This window comes from Nesoenas mayeri (assembly GCF_963082525.1).
Source record: "Nesoenas mayeri genome assembly, chromosome: 12".
NCBI lineage: Eukaryota > Metazoa > Chordata > Aves > Columbiformes > Columbidae > Nesoenas > Nesoenas mayeri.
Genome location: NC_137547.1, coordinates 6,835,195 through 6,852,822, shown reverse-complemented (window position 1 = coordinate 6,852,822; position 17,628 = coordinate 6,835,195). Strand labels below are relative to the sequence as shown.

At 52.8% G+C, this 17,628-nt stretch overlaps 1 protein-coding gene across 1 annotated transcript; it reads right to left on the bottom strand.

Annotated features, from left to right (window-relative positions):
* Window positions 1-12,637: 12,637 nt before the first annotated feature.
* On the bottom strand, window positions 12,638-16,116 carry IRX6 (iroquois homeobox 6; the record flags this gene model as incomplete). Its single annotated transcript, XM_080351970.1, has 7 exons — window positions 12,638-12,701; window positions 12,879-12,975; window positions 13,213-13,689; window positions 13,800-14,107; window positions 14,373-14,482; window positions 14,723-14,968; window positions 16,072-16,116. 7 exons carry the CDS (start codon window positions 16,114-16,116, stop codon window positions 12,638-12,640), a joined length of 1,347 nt encoding a protein of 448 aa, XP_080208096.1.
* Between the last annotated feature and the right edge of the window lie 1,512 nt (window positions 16,117-17,628).

Sequence of the window (17,628 nt, the reverse complement as noted above, 5' to 3'; positions counted from 1 at the left end):
GAAAGTCAATCTCCCAGAGAGGGTTGATAATGCTGTTTTTTTGAGGCAAGGAAGGACAATCAGAATTTCTGCTTCTGCTCCCTGTATACATTGTGGGACAGATGATGCTCTGGCAGCTGGATGGAACAACTGGAATATGTCTTGTAGACAGACATCCGGTCTTGATTTGGAGGTATCAAGAAATGGAGAACTGACCATCTCCTTTCAGCATCTGATCTAGTGTTTAATTACTCTTCTGTTCACATGTGTTCCTCACTGTTCATATTTTCCTGCTTTACCTCCAGCCTGTCGAGATTTGTTCTGGCACCTGGCTGTGATGCTCTGTGCTGCCTCTGTCTCCTTTGCAGTTTAGCCAACCTGATCCTCTCTTCCAGGAGCCGTCAGTGCAGCACTGGCCGGCTGTGACACATCTGTGCTGGATTTAATCCCGTTCGCTTGGTAACAAAAGCGATGGAGACAGCAAAAGAACAACTACAGGATGAAGCTGGCCACATGGTGGAAGGGTTTATATAGTTAATGCTGAACCCTCCTGCAGCTGTGACATCTCTCTTGGTGTTACCAAGCCAAACTAGACAAAATCCTGCCTCCTTGCTGCAGCACAGGCGGAAGTGAGCCGTGTTCATCTCTTTTTTTGCTCATGCTGTTTGGAGAGGGTGGGTGTTCATGCACTTTTAATCCAAAATAGGTGCCTGGCATTCTGCTGGTGTCCTCGTTGTGGTGCTCTGCTATTGGGTCATTGCTCTTTCTCACTTGGAGACTTATTAGGAGGGATTTTAGGCTGGAGAGACTGAGAGCTGGTGTGTTGCCAGGACAATCTGCTGCTGTGGAGGAGACCATGCCCTCGATGTGGTGGGACACACTGTCTCATTGGCAGGCACTGGAGATACCTCTTAGCCCAAAGGGGTCTGGTCCACCAGCGATATACAATTTGTGAGTGTTCAGGTGTGTGTCAGGCTGCCTGTGACGAGGGGAAAACATGTTCCACATCACCCAGCGGTTTGTGGGGTTTGTTTGTTTGTTTGTTTGAAGAAGTGAAAAAAAATTGGAGGTGAGCAAGGGTGCATTGGTTTTGTTCCCCCTGGTATATCAGTGCCTCACATAGTTAGGTGTCATCAAAGAGGACCAAGCAAATTCACGGAGAATGTTAAAATAACAAATGTGGCCATCCTGCCACCAAGAGCTGTCTGTGAGGCAGCTTCTGCTTGTGCGCGGGGAGCTGGCAGTGGGGGAATGCTCTGGCTTTTAAATCTTTTTCACCTCATTGTGAGCTTTACAGGGACAGGAGTTATAAACAGCCAAAACTTCTGTACTGGCCCAGTCCCTTCCATTTGGGTTTATCCATAAATGCTATTTTTTAATAAATCTGAAAGTAAATGCAGGTTGTTTTTTTTTTTCCCTCCCATCTTCTGCTGGTTTTATAGGTCACAATGCTCATTACTTGTCTGTCCCATAGGTACATGATGCACAGACACAGAGAAATGGGTCAGGAGAAAGCTAATGTCATGGAAGGACATGCACCAACTTTGGGGTTTGTTTTCCTTGGTGTTTTTTTTCAAATCCTGGTTGGATTTGTAAAGCAGGTGAGCTTCTGAACACAAGGAGCGCAGGACTGGCAGAGCCCACCTTCCCCAGGCCCCACTCCAGCAGCTGGCAAAGAAAACCAATAAACTTGCTCCAAATGCGGGTATAAAACAGAAAAAGAGGATTCTGAGATGAGAGGACTCAAATTGAAAGAAACAGTAAAAGAATAGATTGCTGTTTATCAAAAAAATGTAAGAGTCCATGTGTGTAAAACTCCTTTTACTTCTTTCCACAGGGGACCCCCTTGTAGAGCTTTCTCCTCCTGGTTGTTTTCATTTCTTTTGTTGTTTTGCAGCATCTCTTTTGGGGTAGGTTCTGTTGTGCAGCACCATTTCTTTGTACTATCGATGTTTCCTCCCAAAATGTAAACAAAAGGAAGAGAAATGTCTTATGGGGAAAAAATCTTATGAATTATAAAGACACTTATAATTTCTTTTAAGATTTTGAACTATCTGATAAAATTAAACAGAAGCATATACATAACACTACTGTGGAGCACACAGAACAGGAAAATACGGATCTCAAAGATTAATATAAATTAATCTGTAATCTTCATCCTCCATTTGATTCCACAAGATTTTTCTGCAAAGATGTGAGTGCTGTGGATCTGCATCTGAAATTCTGGAGTATTTGGGGTCAACTACCAGAATTTTATGGTGGTGATCAGGTTTCTGGGAAAGAGTTTCTGAAGGTTTTGTTTTGACTCTGCAAAGTCCCCTCCTGGTGGAAGTTTCATTTATGTGAAGGTCATGCTAATGTATCCACTGGGGTTTTTCCTTGTGAAATTAAGCAGCAAAAAATGGTCCTCAATTTTGTTTTGTTCTGGTTTTGACTATTATTTTAATATATGGTTAAGTGAAATGCAGCTGTGGAACATTGTTGTAGTCTTTGCAACAGTGAGAAAAACCCCAAGCTGCAACCTTGTGATATGTGAGTGCTTGCAGTGCTTCTGCTTTTTCTTTTAGAAACAATTATTCTTGTCCCTTCCATCATAAGAAAACTTCACAGATATTTGAATTTATAAAATTGCCTATTTACAGGCATAGGTGTATATTTAGGTTTATAGTTAAGTATTTATAGGTCCCATTTTTTTTGAAAGGTGAATTACAAAAATGACAATGTAATGCTCTCTCCCGTGTTCCTCCCCACAAAGTGCATGTGTTAAAGTGTGGAAGCCGTGTCTGAGCAAACGGTGCTGGGCTGTCAGCTCAGCGTGGGGCCAGGGGTCACTCAGCGTGGGGACAAAAGTTGTTACCGGTTTGGTACCCGGGGAGACGTGTGTCTGCAACATCCATCAACCTTCCTCAGGGAATCCCATGTGATTCTGTTAAAGAACAGGGCTTTCTTTCTGGTTCTCATTTATGCAAATAAAAGGTGAACCGGAAAAGACATCAATAAGAGTTAAGTGGCAATATCAAGTCAGTTTTACTGCCAGGTCACTCAGTCCCCAAGAAATCAAATAGGAAAAATGTGTCATTTATCGATATAATAAACAGGTATATAGCTCCTAAACCCAAACAGCTCCCCTGAAGCCACACCTTGGAGCAACAACCCCCAGCCTGTGCCATGTGCTAGTGGAAGCTCTCTGCAGTGCTGCTTTCTTCAGACACTGCAACTGGCCCCTTAGCTGCCAGTGCACGATTTAACCTGCTGAGAGGCACGGCAGGGAATTCGTCCTCTTGCCATCTTGCAGAGGAAAATACCTAGATTTTTGGTCCACTTTATACAGGGTAAAATTGTGATCCAGGCTTTGGACTGAAAACCATCACTAGCAGAGCTTTGTGGACATGTCGGTATAGCCGGCTGGAAGGCTGAAAGAAAATGAGTGAGCTCTAGTAGAGATTTCATTAAACCTTCTGATTTTGGGGGACTTCATTTCTTGCTCTCCTCTGTCTTTCCTCTACTTTCTATCTCAAACAGTTCTTGTTGAAAAATCACTTTAGTCCTTTCAAGTATACTTTCCTCCCTGATATTGCACATCGCAAGTTTGTATAAAAATGTCTTTTGGGTTGTGTTTTCAATGGTGCACATCACTGCTGTGATTTGCATGATCAGTCATAGCAGTTGCACATAGGAGGAAAAAGAAACAAACAAGCTGTTCCTAACCAGCTTGAGTGACCACAGGGGACCAGTAGAACCCCAAGGCTGGGATTAATCCCACTGGACTTCAGGCATTTCGGCATCTTGCCTGAGTCAGGAGCATGGCTGCTCCAGGCTTCTCTAGAGAGGTAAATGGCTCTGAAACTGTTCTGGTTGTTGATGGGAGAAACCCTTTTCTCTATTTATTTGAGATGGAGGCCAGAGCACACACATCCTCATGCTAGGGACTGGCTGAGGTATGCCAGTCATTTTAAGAACTTATGCAATGCTGGGCAGATGTTTGTGTTCTCCCACAGCAATTACAGGAGCTTTGTTTCCATAAGAAATCAGGCCAAAAGTTTTATTCTGGAGAACAAAAACCAGCACATTCTGAAAACAGTGTGCACAGAGTTGTCTCTGGGGAGCAGCCGAGCAAACTAACCATGCGACAGATGATGTTCAAGATCCCTTCACAGACTGCTGCACTCATGGCCGGGCTGTTGGGGCTGCCATAAGCAAAAGCACAAACCTGAAATTTAGGTCCATGCAATGAAATTCTAGTGTCATCCATAGTAGTCTAGAAAAAAACCGCTAGAGTGTGTCACAGTTTTCCCAGGAGAGAAAAGCACTGCTTATCAGTGAAGCTTAGAAAACTGCAGTGCATAAAAATATATTGCACTGATTTAATAACAATTCAAGAGGTGCTAATTTTGTAATCACTCTTCCAGGTTTGATTTATGGGCTGTGTCAGCCTGAACCACCGGTTGGCAGTGAAGGGTGCGGTGAGCAGCAAGCGCTGCATCGCACTCCACTTCACATCCAGACTTGGGCATCTCTCTACAAAGAGAGCGTGTAGTTCTACCAAGAAGTGGGGATCACTGGGTCATTGCTGTGTCCTCGTTCTTCTTAGCCCTTAAAATCCCATTTGTGAGCCTTTGCAAGTTGAACCAATCTCAATGCTATGCTGGAAGCCTGGTGCAGCCCTCGGTCAGCCTCAGGATTTGGCGTGAAAAGTGACCTAGAGTCCATCTTTGTCATTATCTTTAGGAGTTGTGCTCTAAGTACAATTGTCCCTGAGACTACACTCCCACACTATAATTACATCTGCTTCATTTAGGGAATACCGTGTCTTATATTTGTAGCCTGAGTTTTAAATGTGTATGAAGAGAAAATGAGGTTATATTATTGCTGTAATTGAGAGGAACTAGGACAAGTTTTATTAATTTCCTGCCACAGAATACTGAGTAAGCCAATATTTTATGGGAAAGTTCAGGGAGAAGAGTAATATATGTTATATTTCTGAATTCCGGAGGATACTTGAAGAGTTTTACTGGCAATTGATTTTTCTACAGGTAAATTGTAATCCTTGATAGGCAGATGTACCCCTGAATATAGCGTCTCCACGGAGATGCACTCGCTAAGGGCAGGATGAAATGGAAGCAGAAGGTGTATCAGCTCTGCCCTGACAGGTGGTGAGAAACTGGAATCTGGAAATCCTGCCTGTAGGAGCCAACTTTCCCTCAGCTTAAGCAGCTCTTACTGCATTATCTACATTACTCTGAATGCTGAAATATTTAGCATATGAGTATCTGGCTTAAAAACCAGTAATTTTACATGTGTTTTAAGAATTTATTTCTCTTGATAGACACAATTTACTCCTGTTCTGTGTTAACTTTTACCTACTGTTGTATTCTGTCAGTCCCTAATTGTGCTATGTTTTTGTAAGTCTCTAGCTTTCTGTATCTCTGTTCACTATCAGTCGAAGATTTAAAAATTACATGTGATGTTCAGCACTGGTAAATGCTGCTGAGCTCCTGAGCTGACAGGCCTTTGCAGAGGGCTCTGTGGGACACCCCTGCTTGCGCAGCCCTTGGAAGAACCAACGAGCTCTGATTGTTTGAGGAGGAGGCAGCTCTGTCTGCAATGACGACTTCCCTTTGCTGGGGGGGCCTCTGGGTGGTCACTGCAGCCTCAGAGTCAAAGGAGGAGAAGGAACTGACCCAGCTGATGGGAGCCCACCTGCTTTCAGTGGTGCTTGTTGTTGTAAGCAAATTAGCAAACAGATTTTTACGCTGTTGGTTTTACATGCTCCGGATGATAAGTGTGCCGCAGTGTGCCACTGCTTCGCATCGTGTCGTCACGGAGGCTGTGGTGTGTCGGGGTTCAGTACAAAACCACTTGCTTAATAGGAACCTGCTGATGTGACATGCACAATGTGGTTGCTGTGTTATCCCTTTTCTTTCTTTAAATGGCAACATCACAGAAACATTTTGCTGAAATGGAAGTTGCTGAAGTCAAAGTAGTAATGGCAGTGTAAAAGAGCTGAAAATACGTGAGTCGGTGGTAGCACCTTCCCCTCTGACAGTGGGGTCACTCTGCAGTGCTTTGGGCCCCTCTTTTGGAAAGAACAGGCAAATAGATGCCGAGGGGGTGGCTGGGCAGCAGAACTGCTGCTGCTCTGGGAAAACTTCAACACTTCATTTCTTAGCAGTATGGGCTGTTCATGTTTCAGGTCTCTTCTTCATGCTGCGGTGATTCCTTCATTCATCTCCTCTCTCCCCAAGTGGCTTTGGGCCATTGCAGAATTATCTTCCTGTACGTACAAAGGGGAAAACTCGTAAATATAAAGCAGTGCCCTGAGAACAGCAGGGTCCTGGGTGTCAGTGAGGTGATGCTCAGGCTGTGGTACCCAGGACTGATGCCACATGTCTCACAGTTTTTTCTGCTTCTGTTCTTCTTGGGTACTTATTTGAGGGAAAATCAGCTGTCCTACCTTGGTCACTGCAGGTTTTGGATTGTGGACCAGCAGACTGGTTTACTGCTGGAACAAGTGCTGCAGCAGAACTGTCCGTGATCGCAGCTCTGCTGCCAGTGACACTTCTCAAAAGAGCTTTGTCTGTCATGTTGTTCTGTGGGGTAACAAATGACCCACTTTTCACTCTGGGGAGCTGCTCTGCAGCTGCACTGTGAGGGAGACTCATGCTCCACACACAGCACCAAGCTCCAGGGAAGATCTGCTACCACAAACACTGCAAGAGAGCATTGGCAGGAAGGTGTGAGTGCTGCTAGCAGCGAGTTACCCTCCTGCAGTACATGGAGCACTTGTTCTCTTATCAGTTGAGCATGGTGACCAGGTTGTCAGGGCTTCCCAGGATAAATCGCAGCTGGTGGCTGTGGAGCTGCAAATCACATGGTCACGTAAACAAGGTTTAACTGGGAAGCATGAATCCCCAGCAGGCTGCTGACTCAGAGTTCCTTATTGTCTGGTTCCTTGTGCACCTAACCCATTACTTACCACTGTGCCTCGTGTGCTCATGTAGAGAAAACCTGAGCATAGTGATGGGGATGCTTGATTTTTTTGTTACACGTAGTGAGCAACAGTGGGATCGGTTGTGGCAACAGGGAGCTCCAGTTGCTGTTTGTTTCTTAGCTGATGAATAAATGTAAGATGTTCCATTAAGCAGATGGCTGTGGAGGGCATCTTTTAGATGTTCTGCATTGATGACATGTGTATGTAAAATTCAGAAGTGAATCCACTTGAATGAGTCATCCTAGCTGGGTGGAGGAACCTGTACTATGTTCAGTTTAAAAAAATGAGTTAGCTTTCAGGTGTTTCATGCTTACTCTGGAGGACAGTTTGTGTGGGCCCTTTACCAGGAGGGCTGAGAGGTGACTGTACCCAGTCCCTCCTCTGCCACTTCAGGCAGTCTAGCAGGGCTGGCAGGTTCACCAGCCTGGCTGTCTTCTCTGGTAGTACAGAAATTCTTTCAAATATGCCTCTCCATGAATGGGCTGGTGCTGTGGCATAAACTCAGGACTTGCCTGGTAGTGAAGTCACACTTAGAGCTGTACTGGGTTAAAACAAAACAAAATACCCCCCAAAACAAACAAACAAACAAAACCCCCCACAGTTTTGCTGGTGCACATTCTGAGTCTGGTGGATTTAACGCAACTTTAAGACCTATTTACCTTAATTTGGTCCCTTAAGCTAAAGTGGACAGGCACATGAGTGTGAAACATCTTGGCAGCATTAACTACAGCCCCTCTTACATGCTATAACCTTCCCCCATATCTAAAAGCATTTTGTCTGCTCCTGTCACACTTTACACGTCTGTGTTACCACTCCAGTGGGACCATAGCACCAAACCCAGCCATCCAGAAAATTATCCCATGAATTTCAGCATGTAACAGGTCCTGAGAGTATCTTTCCTGTAAAATATCTTATTCTGGCTGAAACCAAACGTCAGAAATTCACATATGACTAAGTGGGCAATGACTTTGTTAATCCCTCTTTAGCAAAAACCATGTCTACTCAAGAAGGAAAGTCTCATGTTGGTCTCTGCTCGCTGAGGAACAGGGTGCCAGCCTAGGGTGAATGTGCCTCAAGGAATCGCTCCTGGCCTCGTCCTGTCCCTTGTGTATCTGCTCAGACCCCACAGCCCCACTTGCTCTCCCAAGGAGGGGGACACAAAGCTGTCCTAAGAGGGAAAGCCAGAGAGCAGTCACCTGAGTTCTTAAACCCGTGCACATTAGGATTCAAGGAGTAGTAATTGAACACTATAATCAGATCTTTTATTACCCAGACACTGGCCCAAGAAGGGCTTATAACATCTAAAGCACTAAGAAGATGGCAAGGAAGAAAATGAAAACCTTCTGCTCAGTTTTCTTGAGGTTTTCCCCTCAGGCCTTGCAGAAGGGCAAATGTTACCGCCAGGTTACTGATGGCAGTGAGGAGTACACCTTGACAGCAGCAGAGCCTCGTGTTAGGGTATTTTCTCTTCCTCAGTTAAAAAACCCAGCTCTTGGATTCAGACTGTAAAAAAAAAAAAAAAAGAAAAAAAAAAAAAGTATTCATCCTGCTAAGTAGATTGAAAGAGAATCCAGATTAAATAAATCATTAAATCATTCCAGAATGTTATCCACCTGTTCTGGCCTGTAATTTCTTTTCAGATGAACAGTAGGTAAAAAAAAAAAAAAAAAAAAAGGCACTACAATGGCAAAAATTATTTTTCCCCTAACAGATGATTTTCCCCTAACAGATGCTTTGATCCTGAAATGACACCTGGCCCACAGAGCTGCTTGTACAGCTTTGAAATTATTTTGAACTAATTGTTCCAATCCATTGGTTCATAATCTCGATAGCCACGTAATGCTAAAAGTAATGCTGTACCCACTTTTGAACAGGGATCTCCAAGGCTTTTATTGCTGCAGGGCCAATAAAAATAATCCTTTTAATGTGGGATGGGAAGCCTGGAGGGGGACAAGACCATCTGTCTGAGGGGACAGTCACGTACCAGCCAGCTGGGGGTGAGGGGTCCCAAACCATTTCAATGTCACCGCTACTCTGTGGTCCTCACGTGCTGGTATGGGACCAAAGGAAGGTTTCCTCTGTCCTGTGCCCTGACAGGAGGGTTGTGCTGTGTTCAGAGGGCTGGGAAGCACTGACCTGGGTGGTTACTTGTGCTGTTCAGACCTTCTCATGACTCCCCAAACGGTTCCCCATGCTTTCCAGGAGAACTAGCATGTTCCGTGCCACTCATATCAGCTGGTGATGGGTCAGAGGTGAAGTGCTGGATGTGAGTGACTAAGGACCAGAGATGGAGGACAACACCGGTGTTGGGAGTGTGGGGAAGGTGGTGAAAGGTGGTTATTGTCCAGTTCTTCCACACAGCTGCAGCTGAAGGCAGCCACCCCCTGAGATCTCCATTTCATGTCCCCCCGGTGTGTCTTTAAGCAGATTTTCCCAGCTTGGTGGCCAGTTTTCAAATGAATTATCGTATTTCCTGAATGCAATAATGTTAAAGCAGGGATCCACTGCAGCAGCCCGGCTGGGGAGGGAAGACAAGGCAGAAAACCATCACCCGAAATTGTGCGGGTGCAGACGGGCGGGCTGGGGATGCCCCTTGTCTCTGCCCCCTGCTTTCCGGGGCTGCTTCGCTCCTCCGTACGTCAGGCTGATACAGTCTAGCTCCGGGAGGCTTATTGCCGGCACCAGGCCGTCTCTGCGGTTACCTGGGGGCCGGGCCGCGGGGCCGCTGTCCCCGCGGGGAGCGGGACTGGGCGCGGGGGTCACCGCGGGGGCGCAGGAAGGGCCGGGGGTGGCCGGGGGAGCCGCGCCGTCTCGGCCGCACAAAGCCGCCTTTTCATCGCGGCCTCCTGCCCCCGCCGAGCTCGTAATTGTCTTTGACAAAACTTCATTAGCGAGCGGGGCGGCAGCGGCGGCGGCCCCGCGGTCGCGCTGCCTTTGAGCGGGCGCAGTGGAGTGTGCGCGGCCCCGCCGGAGCCGCTCGGGGCCATTAGCCCGGCAACGGGGTTTGAGAAACTTCCCACCCCAGCGGGAGACGCGTCAATCAGCCGCCCCCGCCTGCCCCCGCCGCTGCTAATTGGGGAGCGATGCGGGGCTGCTGGGGGGAAGCAGCCGGTGCCAGGCGCAGCCCAACGGGCTGAGGGCAAGGGGGGAGACTTGGGCTGAGGGCGAGGGGTGCTGGTGCTTGCGGCGGGGCGGGCTGCAGGACCCTCCAGCCGCCGCGGGGAGCAGACTCCGAGTTCCCCAGCAAACGGTGACCCGCAGAGCCGGACTGCTCCGCTCCGGCCGACAACCCGGGTTCGCTTTCCCGAGCTCAGCGGCATTAAAAAGCCCAGCTCGTAGCAAAGCCCAGCCAAAAGACGGTTTAAATATGTTTATTATGGCACTGGAGAAGCTGAATTTGTGCCTCTGACACCCAGGCGAGCCCGTTATTTCAGTTCTGTGCCTGGGCGCTTGCAGGCTCCGCTCCCGGTATTAGTTTTCCATCAATCCCAGCTCTGGTTTTTAATCAAAACAGTATTCGGAATATGATTCCCGGAGATTATATTTTGAGAGATTTGCGATACGTATCTTGCTGGCGTGACAGATTGCAGGGGAGTCCTGGGCGGGCGGGATAATCTGCATCTCGCTCGCTTGACCTTTAATAAAAGGGGAGTAAAAGTAATAAATAAAAAATAAAAGTCTCTAAGACTCGCTGGAGGTTACCTTCCTGCCTGCGTTAAAAAACACGCCGAAGCCTGCATTCCCCATCCTCGGGGGCTTCGCGGCTCCTTGGGGCGCTCCCGCGGAGGCCGGCGGGGCCCGGGATCAGAGCTAGCCGTTCGGGGCAGCTCCGGGCCGCGGGGCCGTGCAGGATTCGGCCCCCGTGAGCAGCCCAGAGGGCCGCTGCTGAGCTGCCTCCCCTGGGAGCCTCTTCCGACGCCGCCGAGCAAACGGCGCCGGAGGGAGCTGGGTCGCTCCCCTGTGCGCTGGGTGGAGGCGGACGGGACACGGCGAGGAGCGGGGCCCAGCCCGGCCCCTGCGGACACGCGCGGGGACCTGGTGCAGCGTTCGTGGAACAGATCGTACCTGTCCTCTGCTGTGGGCGAGGAGGGGGGGGAAAGTCGCCTTGCAAGAACCTTTCGAAAGGGCCTAATACTCTTTATTACAAGTCCTAATCCTTCAAATCCGACTTGAAATAATGTTTATCTTTTCGCAGCTTAATTTCCCCTACTCTAAGCTGCGGGTCACTGCAACAGACAGCGGCTTCTGCACTGGCGCTTGCCCAGGACCCTCCGGAGCGCGGGAAAGCCCCGTGGCGGGGAATCTGCGGCGGGGCCCCAAACGGCCCAGCCCCGCTCCCGGCCGGATCCCGCTCTGCTCCCGGCCGCTCCGTTACCCGTTGGCTCTCGTGTGCACTTAACGCCCTCCCATCACCTTTTCCCTCCCTCCCCCGAGCCCCGGCCCGGCTCCTGCAAAGCCTGACAAAGTTTGCCTGTTTTGCCAGGTGCCCCGCAACCCGGGGCTGCTCCGCTCCCCTTCCCAGCCCGGGAGGGGTGACGGCTGTCGGCGGGGCCGAAGCCGGGCGCAGTCCCCGTGCCTCTCTCCGTGTTGACCTGCAGGCTCTCCTTTCCCATGCGAGCTGCTGCACGGGTCGCAAGCCCAGAGGACTCACAGCTCTGCAGCCCCACTTGTCTTAGTAGCCTTTGGTAAACATATAGAGGTCTACTCGATATTCAAGATTGATTTCCCTGATTTATTAAGGCAGAATTTATTGGACTCTATTGACCACAAATGACTTAATGTAAATGTTGACCCTGGTGAACTTGGAAATAGCAGATATCGGGTTGATCTATAGATGACCTCTTAATTACCACAGTTATTAATTTAAATTATTGCCACTGCTTCTAGAAACAGGAACAAAGAAACATTCTTTCCTCATCCCTGCTTGGTTTATTAGTCTGAACACAGTGTGTTTGATGACACTTTTAATTAAACAGAAATAATGCAGAGAAACGGTTTCCTTTTCTCGTCTGTCCTGTAAAGTGCAGCACTGCTCTTTTCACTGACTGACGGCGGTGACCCACTAACAACGTCCCACGTCGCCACCCGGTCGGCACCCGCTGCCCGGGGGTGCCCCGGCCGTGCCCCGGGGCGGGCGGCGGGTGCCCGGGGCGGGCCGGGCTGCGCTGGCTCCCAGTTGGAGAGCTGCCGGGGTCATGGTTCGGCTTCATGGCGTTCAGCTCATCCATGTTAATTAGAGACTGAAAAATACTTTCAGCGGGATCTATGTACAGCCACGGGAAATAAACAGCTTGGCGTAACCTGCGCCGCTCCTCTTCCTCCTCCACCTTCCTCGGGACGGCGCGGAGCAATCGCGAACACATGCACCTTGGCGGAGCAGGCGCGGAGTGGAGGAAAAGAAAAAACAAACCACGACGGGGGGCGGGAGCAAGTAATAGTCTTTTTTGGCAAAACCATTAATGAGGGGTGTTGAACAAATGGCCAACGGGCGGCGGGGGGACGCCAGTCCCGCGGGCACGGCAGTTCCGCCCGCCGCCCCCCATGTGTGCAGCACGTTGTGCCGCGGTGGGACGTTTTCCCGGCGAGGGCAGGGAAGGCAGAGCGGCGGGCGATGCCTGCGGGGCGGGGAGGTCATCGCCGGGAAGGGGAGAGGTTTCTTTCGTTGTTTCAAGCCGACAGCCTCGCTGCAGCGGGAGCCCCGTCGCCAGCGCTCAAGAAGGGGTGGGCGGCCCTGCGGGACAGAGAAACGGTGTTGAGCGTTTCCCGGGCGGGCTCCGGGGCCGCTGTGTCCCGCCGGCCGTCCCCGGGGTCGCGCAGTGCTGCCTCCCCGGTGTCTCCCCGGGCCGGGTGGGCGGGCTTGCGCTTCGTGTGAGGTCGGCCCCGGCAGCCGGCCCGTCACCTACCTCACCTCCGCAGCACCGGGCGGAACGCCGTCCGCAGCCTGTCCAGGCAGGTCCCGCCCAGCTCGGCGCCTCCCAGGCCGCCCTTGGCCCCCTCCCCGAAGCCTGCACAGACAGAAGCGCCTCGCGGTGGGCCCGGCCCCGCCGCTCTCCCCTGCCCGTTCCCCTCGAGCGGGGAAGCCTCAGCGCCTACATCGCCGAGGGGGTCACAGCACAGTCGCAGCCCGCCTGACACCTGGGCCCGGCGGGGGCTGTCAGCACGAACGCGGGCTCACGCCGTGCCCTGTCTCCCGGCCCGGCCCGCGGTTCCCCCCGTTCCCGCGGCCCCACCGCCGCGGGTACCTTCGCCCGCCGCCGCGTATTGGCACGACTCCCCCAGGCCGCGGTGGGAAGCGCAGCTCCGCGGGAGCGGCTGCAGGTTGAAAGCAGAGCTCCGGAAGGCCTTGGCGGGCAGGGGCAGCTCCCCCTCCGCGCCGCGGCCCTCGGGGCTGCCCCTGCGCGCCGCGCTGGCCCCGGCGGTGCGCGCCAGCGACCAGATGCGCGGCTTTTCAGCGGGCGCGTAGGGCGGCAGCGGGCCGGCCGGGGTGGCGGAGGCGAAGTCCGCGGCGGCGGCCTTGGCGCAGGGAAAGGCGCGGAAGGGGTCGGGCAGGCTGCAGTCGCTCCGCGGCGCCTCGGGCAGCGCCGCGCCGAGGCTGGGGGCTTCCTGCAGGGAGCTGGAGCGGCCCTTCTCCGGCTTCCCCGCCTCCTCCTCCTCTTCCTCCTCCAGGTCGTCCAGGTCACTGAACCGCATCTCCTTGTCCTCCTTGCAGCTCTTCTGCTCTGCTTGGACACACAGCGGGGAGGAAGGAGTGGCAGGGAGTTAGTGCGGGTGCAGGGAAGTTGGCGGGGCCCACACTTGGCCGCCACTTCGAGGTGCCCATCCCGCCTACCTCTACCTTCGCTCTCCCTGCCGTATTCCTCCTCTTCCCGCGGGGTTTCTTCTTTCCTCTCTTCCCCCGCTTTGTTCTTGGGAGACCAGGTCATTTTGTTTTCTTTCTTGAGCCTCCGTCTGGCGTTAGCAAACCAAGTGGACACTTGCGTCAGGGTCATTTTGGTGATGATGGCCAACATGATTTTCTCTCCTTTGGTGGGGTAGGGGTTTTTGCGGTGCTCATACAACCAGGTCTTGAGGGTGCTCGTCGTCTCGCGCGTTGCATTTTTGCGTCTGGCTGACCCACTGAAATCCACCGTCCCGTACCTGCCGGGAGATGGTTAGGAATGGGGGAGGGGGGGCGGCGGGAGACCCCCGGCCCGGCCTGGCCCCGCCACAGACCATTGTGGCCCTGCCCACCTGCCCCTTCCCGCCGAAGTTTGATTTCAGCTGACTGGTGTTCCCGGGGCGCCTCGTTTCTTTTGTACAACGTTTGTTAGGTCGGAGCCCCCCCGCCCCTCGCCGTTTGATGTCGGCCGCCGCCTCGCAGGGGGATGCTAATGCTGCCGGGCGCTGATCAAAGGGGTTTTACCTGTCGTACTGGTACTGCCCCAAGGAATGATCGTAGGAGTAGTAGGCAGCGGGCTGCGCGATTCCCGAGTGCAACGTGCCGGCGCCGTCCTTGATCTCGTACTGGGGGCTCTGCAAGGGAAGTGGCAGCGTTTGGCGTCGAGCAGGAGGAGAACCTTGCCGCCCCGCCGTCCTCCCGCCGCCCCGGCTCTCCGCGGCACCCAGGTCCCTTCTCGCCCCGACGAGGAGACGGCGCCGGTTCTACGTCCCTCGGCCGCCCCCCGTCCCGCCCGCTAAACCACAGCGTTTGCCGCCTGTTGCACCCTCCTCTCCCCCCTCCACGGTGCTCTGCCCGGGCCGGCGGGCACTCACCAGCGCAGTGTAGAGCGCGGCGGGCTCGGCGCTGTAGGGCAGGTAGTTGCCGTAGCCCTGGCCGGCAGCGTAAGGGGCTCCGTACATGCCCAGCGCCGCATTGAGCTCGGCGCGGCCGGGCGCCAGCAGCCGGCTCTCGTACGGGGTGCAGCAGAGGGAGGCGGCGGCCGGCGCCGAGGAGGCATCCGGCCCGGAGCGGGGGGCGGCCTCGCAGCAGGTCGTGCTGGGGCTGGCGGGCACGAAAAACTGCGGAGAAGAGAGAGTGGGACGGCGTCGAGTGACTGTCGAGACAGCCCCATCGGGGGAAATTTAGGACCGTGTGCGCGTCTGTGTGTGTGCGGGGGAGGAGGGGTGAGGAGGGGAATAGGGAGCCCGGGCTGAAGCAACTAATTATAGAAACCGGGAAATAAACGGAATGGGAAGCGGGAGCCCCTGGGAAGGGGGCACGATTAATCAAGCAGGCAAAACTTTAAGGAAATAGTTGCTCTCGAAAATGGCAAAAGATCCATCCATACGGCTCATTCCTTCCCCCCCTGCTCCCTCCGCTTGCGCTGATTTAAAGGCAAGAAGTTGCGATTACAGTTAATTTGACAATAGACAAAGCAGTAAATATGTCAGCTAACGCAATCGAAGACATTTGATTTCAATAAGTTCAAGGGGACAGTTAACTTCCTAAGCGAGGGAGGCACATCTTGCAGTGATTACGGTGTATAAATAATTCCATCCAAATAAATCGTGACCCGAGGTACGGTATAGCCACGACTTAGTTAATATAGGGTGCATTGGTGTGGGTGTGGGTGGGGGGTGTCCTTCGGAAATCGTATGGGGGAAAAAAACCTCCCGACAGATCCTAATAAAACACAGGAAAAGGATCGACCCGGGGAGGAAGGGTGGGGAAAATGGCACAGCGCGGTTCTGCAGAAGCGCTGGTGAAATCCCGCGCCCGCCGGGTCCCCCCTGCCCGCACCCTCCGCGGGCGCCCGGGCAGCGGCAGCGCGGCCGCTCCGCGGGGCAGCTCCGCGGGCTTGCAGATCAGTCGCAGCAGGGATTTTTGTATTTATTTGTTTGTTGCACTTAAAACTGAACAGTGGAAAGGGGTGAGGGGGAGGGGGAGTTACCGGTTTCCTAAACACCTTTGCTGTGCACACTGCGAGTTACTTGTTTAAGCCTAACACAACACAAACGAGACATAAACACACACGCACATTTTTTAAAAAAAGGCTCCAGATGTGCCCTTTTAAAAAAAGACTCTAAGTAAGGGAAAGGGAAGAAAAAAAGGGAGGGGAAACAGACATCTGGACAGCAGCAGCAGAATCTGAACAAAAGTGAGTGCTGCTCACTCGCCTTACCTGTGAAGTGGTGCTGTAGGGGTATCCGAACTGAGAGAAGGACATAGTTGCTCCTTATTTTTGGACCATAGGCAATATTTTCCCCCCAAGATCGATTGTAACTAAACCCTGCTTCAGGATGCACCTTCTCACACACACATTTCCACGTATGGCTTTTTTTTTTTTTTCCCCCTCAATTATAGATGATTGCACTTAAGAAAAGCAGCCAGACATCTGAGGCGGGGGGGATTGGTGCCTGGATTAAAAAAATAGGCTACCCCCCACTTCCCATCGCTCTTAATAAATATGTTTGTATAGAGAGAGTTTAAAAAGCCACCCCACATGTATAGAGAGTTTAAGTGCAAAGGGGCTTTTTCAAAGAGGGGGGTGAAAATCACGTAGGGCTTGCAAGATACGGAGCTTGCTTGTTGTATTATTTTCTGCTCTATAGGTCTTTAGCGTTCATCGGTGGGCGAGGAGCGGGGTGACGTCACGGCCCTGCCGGCAGGAGCAGGCAGCGGCGGGCAGGAGCAGGCAGCGCCCCGCGCCCGCTCCCAGCACTTGTTTCATGTTGTTTTAATGTTGTGCTGTGATGCACGTCAAAGGCAGGGACCGGAGGTGCGTTGCGGTTGGTCTCTCTCCCCATCCCTCTCTCTCGCTCTTTTTTAAACGCAATCCGAACTTGACTTAGAGGGAAAAAAAAATAACAGGAGGGGAAATCGGCAGTGTGACCCTCCGAGTGCGGGGCCCTGCAGAACGCAGGGCAGGGGCTGCGACCGCGCTGGGCGCACTGGGGTAGGAGCGCTCGGGGCCAGCGCAGTCCCCGGCCCTTTCCGCTGACCGCGGCTCCCACCCTCGGCGCCGGGCTCTGCTGTACAACACGGCACCGCTTTTGCAATCGAGTCCATTAGTTGTGCTGGCCCCTTGAGTCCCTCGTCCTTCGCGGGGGCCCGGAGCCGCTGGAGCGCGGTCAGGCCTCGCCCCGCGCAGCGCGCTGCCGGCCCGGGCAGGGGCACGGCTGAGGTCGGGCCGGGAGCCGCCAAGGGGCAGCCCGGCAGCCTCCTTCCCTAACGAGCGCTGGCGGGGCATCCATTCTTCTCTCTTGGACCCGAAATGGTCCCACCAGGAGAGGATGGGGGGGCGGGCCCGCGACAGGTCAGTGGGGAGGTGATGGATGGCTGCCTGCAGCACGGCCTGCCCATTACCGCTACGGCATAATTGCGTCAATTAACAAATTGAAATGCCCTTGTTTAACCAGCGACTTACATATTGCAAATTTGCCTTTGAGGCGAGATCCTCGGGAGGTAAATGGGGATTTCCCCTCCCTGCGGCGGGGGCTTCCGTGGCTCTCCCGGGCCCGGCCAGCCACGATATCCTGGCAGTGGTAATTAAAAATGTAAAAAAAAAAAAAAAGGAAAAAGAAGAAAGAAAACAAACAAAGCAGCTCCCCCCGGCCCGGCGGCACTTGCCCCGGGCAGGCCAGGGCTGTGCCCCGCGGAGGCGGGTGGGGGGCGGGCAGCCCCCGCGGCCGTGGCGCTGCCCCTTCCCCCCGGTGCAGCCCCGCTCCGCCGCTGCCCG